The sequence below is a fragment of the Thamnophis sirtalis genome, unplaced genomic scaffold (assembly GCF_051295495.1).
Source record: "Thamnophis sirtalis isolate CommonGarterSnake01/CBP01778 unplaced genomic scaffold, rThaSir2_p1.2 scaffold_2, whole genome shotgun sequence".
NCBI lineage: Eukaryota > Metazoa > Chordata > Lepidosauria > Squamata > Natricidae > Thamnophis > Thamnophis sirtalis.
Window position 1 is genome coordinate 114,183,336 of NW_028261382.1, and position 12,078 is coordinate 114,195,413.

Consider the following 12,078-nt stretch of genomic DNA (forward strand, 5'->3'; position numbering starts at 1 on the left):
TAAAGTACAAGCTTCAGGCGGGGATTATCTGTCAGCTAAGCTATATCTAGTATATACAGTATCTCCACCCATGCATAACCCCCTAAAAATGAAGTGGGTGGTGTAGACGGGACAGCTTATCCCCCGAACTATATTTTATTAATGCAAGCTACTTTTATTAATCAGTGTATTTGTATCCTTGATACCCTCTTCTGTCTGTCTGTCTGTCTGTCTGTCTGTCTGTCTGTCTGTCTGTCTGTCTGTCTGTCTGTCTGTCTGTCTGTCTGTCTGTCTGTCTGTCTGTCTGTCTGTCTGTCTGTCTGTCTGTCTGTCTGTCTATCTATCTATCTATCTATCTATCTATCTATCTATCTATCTATCTATCTATCTATCTATCTATCTATCTATCTATCTATCTATCTATCTATCTATCTATCTATCTATCTATCTTCTTGATATCATGTCTATCTTCCTGATACATCTATCTATCTATCTATCATCTATCTTCTTGATATCATGTCTATCTTCCTGATACATCTATCTATCTATCTATCTGTCTGTCTGTCTGTCTGTCTGTCTGTCTGTCTGTCTGTCTATCATCTATCTATCTATATCTATCTATCTTCTATCTATCTTCTATCTATCTATCTATCTATCTATCTATCTATCTATCTATCTATCATCTACCTACCTACCTACCTACCTACCTACCTACCTACCTACATCTATCTATATCTATCATCTATCTATCTATCTATCTATCTATCTATCTATCTATCTATCTATCTATCTATCATCTATCTATCTTTCTATCTTTCTATCTTTCTATCTATCTATCTATCTATCTATCTATCTATCTATCTATCTATCTATCTATCTATCTATCTTTTCTCTGTACCTTCTATCTAGAAGATACAGAGATGTGGACAGGTTCTCTGTATTACCTTTTCTTTTTTTCTTTTTTGGGTGACCCACAAAAGCCATGTTAAGATATTTAATAGCTGGAGGAGCAAAGGATTGGACAATGACCAAGAACACACAGCTAATTGTTTGAAAAGAACTTGCCATTGCATGAGGCAATCTACTCTGTGATTTGTTACTAGGAGTGTAGAGGGGGAGTTTCCTTGTTTCCCTCCTTTTTCCTCTATGTGCTATGTGTCCTTTCTGTGATTTACCTCATGATGTTCCCACTGTGTTGATTTACCTAATGATGCTCCTGTTTGTCTGACTTTCTAGTTTGCTGTGTATATAGTTATCAAATATATTTATTTATATAAAACAACAAGTCCCGTGTCAGCATCTCTGACTCCATTTGGACACTGGTTGCTCAATTCCCTGGCAAGCTGGTCCAATTGCTGGGCAAAATGAGATCGTTACTGCCAGCAGCATGTGCTATGCACCAGCAAAAGGGAGAGAAAAGGGCAGTCACCATTTGTACTTCCCAAAGTGAAGGTCACAGAGCCATTGTTAATATCCAAGAAAAACACAGTTGCTCATCTAGATGACTCTTCTGCAATGGATGGGGAGGAGAGCAGCAACATGAGTAGGGTTTTCAGCTGGTCACATCCAACACCCTGACCATGGGAAGCAAGAGTATTGGGTTAGCCATGGAGGACAGATATTAGAAATCCAGAAAAAGGTGGATTAAAGTAAAACATTGCATAAAGTTGAGTTAAGGCCACATCGGGCCATTAATAGATACAGAAACGAAGTGGCAGAATTCTAGAAGTCATTCAAGCCCCTTCATAATGCATAAATCCAAATTAAAGCATCCCAAAGAGATGGTAGCTGAACATCCAGGAGGAGGATGGACCTCCACCATTACCTCCGATTTTAAACTGCTGAGCCAGTGGCTCAGTGGCTAAGATGCTGAGCTTGTCGATCAGAAAGGTCAGCAGTTCAAATCCCTAGTGCAGTGTAATGGAGTGAGTGCTCAGTACATTTCCCAGCTTCTGCCAACCTAAAAGTTTGAAAGCATGTAAAAAATGCAAGTAGAAAAAACAGGGACCACCATTTGTGGAAAGTTAACAGTGTTCTGTGCACCTTCGGTATTTAGTCATGCTGACCACATGACCATGGAGATGTCTTGGTTCTTTGGCTTTGAAACGGAGATGAGCACCGCTCCCTAGAGCCGGAAATGACTAGCACATATGTACAAGGGGAACCTTTACTTTTACCTTTTACTATTAGGCCACACAAACTTGAAATTTGGCAATAACTCCCCAATTTAGAATTAAGAAATAATTTCTATTTTTTTTAATACATGTGATGTTTTCTCCCCATGAGTCATTAGGTTTCATCTAACTTTAATGATTTGATCATGATGAATCACAGGCATTGAGGCCCTTTTGGGAAAGGAGATGCAGTGTGAATGGCTAGAGTATTATGTTTGCTTGACTTGAAAACATTATATTCTCTCTCTTTTTAAAAAAAACATTTGAAATTTTTGGGCACCTTCACTTGTGTATTATCTAATCTTTTTCCGAAGGAGGAAGGCTGGTTTTAACAAGGCTGATTTTAATTTTGAGTTTAATCATGCTGATTTGATTAGCATGTCCAATATTGTACATACTCTTTTAATTATCTTAAGTTGTCTTAAGTTGCCATTCTGTTCCTGAATGGACTCTCAAAATATTGAAGGTCCGGCTTGCTCTGAAAAATAAGAACCATTTTCTCCCTTTTCTTTATTTTACCTTGATCTTTGAAATGTCCCTTTTTTGTATGAAATTCCTCCCTTATAATTTTGACCTCCAATGGAATTTGTTGAATGTGCTACAGGCAGCACATGAACTTGATGATTGGCAGGGATGCTTCAACCATAGGTGAAATTCAGCAGGTTCTGGAGAGCCAGTAGTGAAAATTTTGAGTAGTTCAGAGAACCGGCAAATATCACCTCTGGCTGGCCTCAGAATGGGGTGGGATTGGAGATTATCCTTCCCCCTAGAACGGGGTGGGAATGGATATTTTGCAGTATCCTTCCCCTGGAGTAGGGTGAGAATGGGGATTTTGCAGTATCCCTCCCCTGGAATGGGGAGGGAATAGGGATTTTGCAGTATCCTTTCCCCAGGAGTGGGGAGGGAATTGAGATTTTGCAGTATCCTTCCCCTGCCACGCCCACCAAGCCATGCCCACAGAACCGATAGTAAAAAAAAAATGAATTTCACCACTGGCCTCAACTCTATAGAAGAGATAAGGTATTGTTAAGGTGTGCAAACAATCCTTGAGCTTGAAACAAGCCCTCTGATATTCAACCCAAATGCTCAAGATAACCCTTCTTGAATCTGAACCAACTGTTTTGGTTTTAAGCTCAGAATTTAAACTCGAAACTTTAAGTTCAAAAGTGTTTTGTGTATTTCTAAGACTGGACATAGAAGGGATGAGAGTAATCCCGTTTACACTTTACTGACATGAGGATAGATCCTCCAGAAAACTATGGATTAAAGTCAGAGTTGCAACAGTTCAAAGAATGTGTTCACAAATCTGCTTGCTTACTGAACTCATTCTCTCAGTTTACACAGTACTGTAAACCATAAACCAGCCGGAGAAGTTGGGTTTACGTAGCACTTTAACACACACATACCTCCAGTGAGATTAAAAATAAACCAAATTTCACATGGCCACGAAATCTTTTTTTAAACCAAGCGATGCAAAGTGTGCTGTATATACAACACGAATACTAGTTGTATTCACAACAACTGTGCTCAAAAAAGGTGTCTATTTCACATTTTAAGGAGGCTAAAAATATAAACCCTTCCCAGTCCATTGGAAACGTGAGCATATACAATCAGGAAATAAAATAACATGCGCTCTAAACGTAAGAGTGAAACAGACTTTTATTAATGTTTAGAAGTGTGGAGCCCCATGAATTGAGAGTTCAAAGAGAGCTGGATGGTGGGATCCAAGGTATATATTTCACATGAATAGCTAAACCTTCTGTGAGCGAAAAGGGCTATCATGTTTCTTCCCAGATCCTCTGCCAATTTTTTTTGAAGCATCTGTAAGTTCACTCATCATTCATTCCCCCTTAGGACAGTGGGAAACATTTGAACTGGGGCACCAAATGCAATCTTTTTTCCCCCTCTCGAGGGGAAGTGCAGATCAGGAAAAGTGCAAAGCACCCACCAAGTAGTGTTTCTTTACCCCTGTTCTGTATAAAATATAATAGAAGATATAAGGTGGTGACATAAGATGAGATAAGATAATAAGACAAGATCACCTTTACTGTCACTTTTTTCTGTGAACACACTAGCACACATTAAAAAATGAAATTCTGATGCCCGCTCTTCAAATAATATATACAGGTAGTCCTCAACTAACAGCTATTCACTTAGGGACTTTTCAAAGTTACAACAACACTGAAAAAAGTGACAGGACCATTTTTCACAGTTACAACCATTGAAGCATCCCCATGGTCATATGATCCAAATCCAGATGCTTGGCAAGTGACTCGTACTTATGACAATTGCAATGTCCAGGGATCATGCGTTCATCTTTTGCAACCTTCTGACAAGCAAAGTCAATGGGGAATCCAGATTCACTTAGCAACTGCATTACTAATTTAACAACTGCAGGGATGCACTTAACAACTGTGGCAACGAAGGTTGTAAAATGGGGCAAAACTCACTTGACAAATGTCTCACTTAGCCACAGAAATGTTGGACTCAATTGTAGTTGTAAATCCAGGACTATCTGTGTCTGTGTGTCTATGTGTGTGGAGAGGGAGGGAGAGGAAGGGAGAGGGAGGGAGAGAGAGGGGGGGGGTAACTCAGGACCATATTGTTTGGAAATATATGGAAGAGTCTTCATCCTACAATGGATTGATGATGATGATGATGATGATGATGATGATGATGATGATGATGATGATCCATATATCTGCTTGTGCGCATACACACTCACACACACTCACACACATATATCTCAAGAAATTTGGGCTCAATTTTGGTCATAAGTGAAGGACTACCTGTAATGAATCATTGCAGTGATAAGACCAACTCCACTCTTTTGAGTTTAATACTGCTTGCAAAGAATAAACAATATCAATTCCATTGGTTGGGTTTTTAGAGATCCAGATGTTAGAGATTCAGAAAAACCAACTGAACTCTCAGTGGGATGGGATAGCCGACTATATTCTGCATACAAAGCAAGCGCCCTGCAGAAATTTGTTTTTCCGAATTTGTAATCAATTTCACAAGTTTCTTTGGCCTATATTCTAAAGGCACGGTGATACATGTGGTACACTTGTTCTGCATTTCCAACTCATTGCTAAAGAATTCCAAGTATTGGATGTAATAATTATGGGATTTCTCAGGAAATCCAGTGAGAAAATATCATCAATAGGCAAGCATTATTATTCAACTATGTCAGGGGTCAGCAACCTTAAACACTCAAAAGAGCCACAAAGGACCTAAACGGAAGGCCCCCATTTAATTCTGGAGCCAACTGGAAGTCTAGTTCCCCCATCATAGTCTCTTCCTAGAGCGGCATCCTTTCTCCTCTACCTGTCCTAATGGAAAGCCCTATCAATTGTGGCGCCGACCAGTGACAGCTGCAGCAGAGGAATGAAAGAGCCACATGCGGCTCCAGAGCCGCAGTTTGCTGACCCCTGAACTATGTAATTGCTTGTAGTTTGTTCTTTCAACAGTCTTGCCCCAATCTCTTAATTTTGTATGTGCTTTGTTTTTTATGGACAGGTATGTGATTCAGACACGATGCTCGATCCAGCATCTTCGGTGGAAATGGTAAAGGTTTTAGAAGAAGATCCGATGGTTGGTGGTGTTGGAGGAGACGTACAGGTGAATATAGTCATCTTTCTGATTTTAGTATGGCATTTTTGTTTTTTGGTGCTTTCTTTGTAACTGCTTGAACAAATCTCTGCCATTTACTTGGCAGGATTTCAGAACTAGTTTGTCCTGGTCTCCTTCTTATGTCACTGGCCCAATGTCCCCCAACTGCTTTTGTGCCTAAAGTGGGATTATAACTAATGGGCAGGCTCCTTTATGGTCATAAATCAAGGACTACAATAGAAAAAGGCGACATATAAATTTGTTGAGTAAATGTTAAATACTAACAAGAACCGCGATGGCACAGTGGTTAGAGTGCAGTACTGCAGGCTACTTCTGCTGATCACTGGCTGCCAGCAGTTTGGCAGATCGAATCTCACCAGGCTCAAGGTTGACTCAGCCTTCCATTCTTCTGCGGTCGGTAAAATGAGGACTCAGATTGTTGAGGGCAATTATGCTGACTCTGTAAACTGCTTAGAGAGGGCTGTAAAGCACTGTAAAGTAGTATATAAGTTTAAGTGCTATTGCTATTGCTATTGGTTTGATGAGTTACAGAAGATTGGATTTGAACTCCCTTAATCAGAATAATGACAAAAAGTGAAACAATCTATCCATCCAAAATACTGGGTCTTTGGAACTCTTGGTTTGATTTTCAACTAGGGCTGCCTAGTATGGCAGCAAAAGCAATAACAATTTTTGAAACATCCTAAGGTCTTGAGAAATTTTATTATACAGTTAATAGAATAGAACAGAATAGAATAGAATTCTTTATTGGCCAAGTGTGATTGGACACACAAGGAATGTGTCTTTGGTGCATATGCGCTCAATGTACATAAAAAGGCACGATACATTCATCAAGAATCATAAGGTACAGCACTTAATGATAGTCAACAGGGTACAAGTAAGCAATCCGGAAACAATCAATATCAATATAAATCTTAAGGATACAAGCAACCGTTACAGTCCTGCAATCATAAGTGAGAGGAGATGGGTGATAGGAACGATGTGTTGTTACTCTTATGTGTTTAAGAACGGGTTAATGAAAACAATAAATGGGAAACCTTCCATATTACAATATTAAAAAATAACAGACCTTGTTAACCTTGTTGCCTTTCTCTCAGGAACTAACTTTTAACCTTCTCTTGCAGATTTTGAACAAGTACGATTCATGGATCTCCTTTCTCAGCAGTGTCAGGTACTGGATGGCCTTTAATATTGAGCGAGCGTGCCAGTCCTACTTTGGCTGCGTGCAGTGTATCAGTGGACCCTTAGGGATGTACAGGAACTCCTTACTCCACGAATTTGTGGAAGATTGGTACAACCAGGAATTCATGGGCTCTCAGTGTAGCTTTGGAGACGATCGGCATCTCACCAACAGGGTCCTAAGCCTGGGCTATGCAACGAAGTACACCGCTCGATCCAAGTGCCTTACGGAAACACCCATCGAATATCTCAGATGGTTGAACCAGCAGACCCGTTGGAGTAAGTCCTATTTCCGCGAGTGGTTATACAACGCCATGTGGTTCCACAAGCATCACTTGTGGATGACCTACGAGGCGGTCATCACAGGGTTCTTTCCCTTTTTTCTCATTGCCACTGTCATACAACTTTTCTACCGGGGGAAACTGTGGAACATCCTTCTCTTCTTGTTGACTGTCCAACTTGTTGGCCTCATCAAGTCTTCCTTTGCGAGCTGCCTTAGAGGGAACATTGTCATGGTGTTTATGTCCCTTTACTCAGTGTTGTACATGTCAAGTTTACTTCCCGCCAAGATGTTTGCAATCGCCACCATAAACAAGGCAGGATGGGGCACATCTGGCCGAAAAACTATCGTGGTCAATTTCATAGGACTCATCCCCGTGTCTGTTTGGTTTACAATCCTTCTAGGCGGGGTTATTTTCACCATATACAAGGAATCTAGGAAGCCATTTTCCGAATCAAAACAGACAGTGCTGATCATTGGCACAATACTTTACGCCTGCTACTGGGTGATGCTTTTGACTTTATATTTAGCTCTTATCACTAAATGTGGCCGGCGGAAGAAGGAACAACAATACGACATGGTGCTTGATGTGTGATTTCACCAGCATGGACATTTTCTTGTTGTTGTTGTTTCATCTTTGCTGCCCTTAGCAAAGTTTTTTCTTCTTCTTCAAGGGACATGGAAATAAACCTTTTCAGAGTTGGTGGCACTGAATTTTGACATCGCTAAGGGAAAAGGATTACTGCTGCTTGGATTTGAACATTAATGCCAAAGCAAAAGAGAAAAACAAAACAAAAGGAAAAAAAAACATAAAATAAAAATGTGATTGTGCCTTTTTTTGGTAGGGGGAGGATAAAAAATCATGGATTCAACCCATTCCTGCAGGGGGGGGGGATGTCTCTGAAAATGCACTTTCTTCTATCACACGTATGTCCGAAAGTGTTAATGTCCTATATACCTCATTACTCACTCTGATATGGACAGACACAGAAGAAAGGGAGTTTTGGAGACACAGGCAAAGGATTTGATAACCCCTTGCGACCATAATTTATAAATTTCTTTGCATTGTTCTGTGATTTTTTTTTTAAAGAATGATGTGGCACGTGTGTGCTTTTGTGTGTTTGTATGTGTGTGCGTGTGTATGTGTGTAAACGTGAAACTGCCAAATGCAATTCCAAAGTCAATTTTTATAAGAGTGGATGATCCAGTTGTATTTTTATATCATTGTAATAATTTGTCTTTGTTTACCTTTTACACCATTTTTTTTTAAAAAAAACAAAGCTCGTATTTTATATTACTGCCAAAAATCTTTTCTTCCCATCCTACTTAACAGCCTACTTTTCTAAATTGGTGTTAAAAATTGTTACTTTCAAATAAAAGGTTGAAAAACGAGAACACCCTTGCCCACAATGTGAAAATGGATGCTCTGTGTTTTTGTTTTAAGAATTAAAACTTAATTTCTGTATTTTGCAATGGATGAATGACTATTTCTATTACAGTATATAAAAACCTGTGCGACTTGCTTTAATTTTATTTGGAAAAAGCAACCTGATTGTCAGTTGATGGGGACAGAAAAACGGTGAGGGAAACTTCTAAAAAGGTCTTCTACGTCAGCCCACCAAGTGTGGTTTTTCATGTGAGTCTCATCCCTTGCTCTCTGTTCCTTGAGCATCGGTCAAACCAATCCATCCGGTGATAGCGCATCACAGTGAAGCAAGCCCCACCACTTCCGTTGGGGCATCATGACATCACTTGTGTGATGTCAAAAAGGGCAGGGCTTCTATTACAACAGTTCTTCCATTTTGGTAAAAACAGCTAGAACTGTAGCTCTCCACACCTATTGTCCCAGTTTCCTACCGATAATTCTATTATTTGTTGCACCTGCAGAGCAGGGGGTGGTATTCACTTACCTTCTTTACAGGTTTCCAAATGTGAGCACATGCGCTCCACCATGTCCGTGCATGCACTCCGCCTGCCACACATATGCTTTGCCTTAAAAAAAATGGCCTAAATGTGATGCCGTAGAGCTGGGGCAGGTGGGCGAGGCCATCCACAATTTCTACTGCTGGTTCGGACGAACCAGTTAGAACCAGCAGAATGCCACCTCTGTTGCAGAGTGCTCGCCCTACATTCTCCTGGGAATTCTGAGTGATTCTGCACAACTCTGTGTGTTCAGTGTGGGTTGTACTGAAGGACATTCTGCCCCATTAAGGCCAAAGGGATAGATATGTGCAATTGTTTTCCCCTCCCAGAATAACAGAGTTGGAAGGGAGATTTTCTAGTTCAGCCCCCTGTTCATACAGGGAACTCTATACCATTTCAGACAAATGGTTGTACAAATCTCTTCTTAAAAACTTCAAATGTGGGAGCACTCACAACTTCGGGAGGCAAGTCATTCCACTGATTAATTGCTCTCACTGTCAAGAAATTTCTCCTTAGTTATAGGATGCTTCTCTCCTTTATCAGTTTCCACCCATTGCTTCTTGTCCTGCCTTCAGGTGCTTTGGATATTGCAAAACAGAATCTATTTCCTGACAGATGAATCAATCCCATAACCTCTGTTTCAACCAAAGATCTGTGAGGATCTTTGGGAGCAGCAATGGTACAGTGGCTAGAGTGCAGTATTGCAGACTAACTCTGCCCACAGTCTGGAGTTCGATCTACATTGTCTCAAGGTTGATTCTGCCTTCCATCCTTCTGAGGTGGGTAATATGAGGACCCAGATTGTTGAGGGCAATATGCTGACACTATAAACCGCTTAGAGAGGGCTGTAAAGCACTGTGAAGCGGTACATAAGTCTAAAGGCTATTGCTTTTGCTATCTTGGAGGAAGGTAATTTACAAGCTGTGAACACATGACATAATCAAGGATACTAATTAAGGTACTCAATCATGTAGCAGTTGGTAGCCATGGTCTAGTATTCCTGCTTCTGTGTTACCCAGAAATGTTTAAAAGGTACAGAAATGACATTAAAACAAAACCAAAAGATTCACAAACCACAGCAACTTTAAATCAATGTTAGTAAAAGTGATTTAAAAAAAATGCACACAGAGGAAGTGCAACTAAAAGGAATTTGAATATCATTTTTCAATTCAAATGACCCCAGTGTAGAAACTGAAAAGGGGTCTTAACATAATTCCTTACTTCCCAAGTTTTTAAACACGTTAGCTGGATCTAAAGCTAGGTTAGTCACATATTAACCCAATATCTCATCTCAAAAATTTCCCATCCAAGATTCTCAGCCAGCATGGCAATTGATTTGAAGGGAAACTGCAATCTTGCCAATCAGAAGAATGCTGGCTTATGGAAGATGACTTAAATAAGTCTAATGCCCCATTGATTTCCATAGACAGAGATGTGATTACAAATATAATCTCATAAGTTTACTATAAAACCCACAGGGCTGAATGTGATTTATTCCAAGGTAACATGAGCACACTAGATGCAACTCTGTGAAATGAATAAACATGGACATGGGCTATTGTGATACCATCTATTCCAATTTCATCTATACCAGCATTTTCTCAACATTGAGCATTTTAAAATGTGTAGACTTCAACTTAGACTTAAGATATACATCTTAAAATAGTCAACATTGAGAAATGCTGATCTTCACCTTTGTAAACAAAGTTTGTTTTACTTATGCCTATAAGTATGTTTCTAGTTTAGAAAAAGAAAAAATGGGGCCTAATGCCTATGGGTTGGGCAAAATCATACAATATTAATTTTCAAAGGATATTTACTGAAATATCAGCACCACACTGGTTTGCAAACCTAGTTTCTTGACTGGATTGTGGAAAATACATTCATCTGATTTCAGACACCTCTTTGACCATCTTTTATTAAGATGCTTCTTTTTCTGTCATCAAATGATGTGTAACAGACTTCCTTTTTATTTGTCTGTGATATGGAGACAAGGATGCTTGCTTGCAAATGTGTTTTTGATATACGCTTCAGCTGGGCACAGGGAACACCCTTTTTAGCCACCGAATGGATCAGTATTAAAAAAAATTGTTTAAAAATAAAACAAAACAAATAAACAACACAAGTGGGGGGAGGAAAGAAACTTGACTTTGCCTTTTAACTATTTATATTGTATAAGTTAAAGCTTTGGGGAAATAACGTTTGAGTGTCAAATAATTCTTTTCATTTTATTAAAAAAATATTGAATTTATTGCCTGTATTTATTCTAGCAATAATTCAATGCATTTCAAATATAGGTTGTTTAGTACAATTGTTACTTTAATAAATAAAATATTTTTGTACAACTGCGAGTGTATTACATTTTTTTTTCTACAATAGTGTCTTAATTTAATAGAATCTTAATTTAATCATGGAAGTCAGCATCAAAAGGCAATCTTGGTTTGGGTGATCAATAGTGTAAATGTTTATGTGGGCCCATGTTTCCATTTAGCTGTGTGCATACCTGATCCATCTTCTCCTTTTCTAAGTATAATACAGTGTGTGTGAGAGAGAGGGGGGGGGGGCTGTATTCTTATCATACCGCAAACATCTGAAGGTAAAAAATGGAAGATTGCTCAGACATTCATTCAAACACATAACGTTCGTGACTGTCACTTTTTAAATTGTTTTCTCAATTTTTCTACAGTGCAGTAGGAGTCAGGAAAATTCTATGGCTAGTTTCTGACAAAATAAAACATATTTGGCCTCATTCCGATATGACCTTGCTGAGGAATAAGTTACCAAGGAATATCTGGATTTCCTAAACTGTCCAAGCCTTATGGGAATACCAGTGGTGAATTCCTTGGGGAACAAGCTACCCAATCTTTCCAACCCTTCAGTGGTGGGATTCAAATAATTTAACAACTGGTT

At 39.3% G+C, this 12,078-nt stretch overlaps 1 protein-coding gene across 1 annotated transcript in view; it reads left to right on the forward strand.

Moving 5' to 3' along the window:
* HAS2 (hyaluronan synthase 2) overlaps positions 1 to 11,373 on the forward strand; it is a 54,357-nt gene extending 42,984 nt beyond the window's left edge. The window contains exons 3-4 of the mRNA XM_087706732.1: positions 5,673 to 5,774; positions 6,911 to 11,373. Coding sequence (XP_087562858.1) covers positions 5,673 to 5,774; positions 6,911 to 7,840 — 1,032 coding nt within the window. The 3' untranslated portion in view covers positions 7,841 to 11,373. The remainder of the gene's footprint in view (positions 1 to 5,672; positions 5,775 to 6,910) is intronic.
* Positions 11,374 to 12,078: the final 705 nt, after the last annotated feature.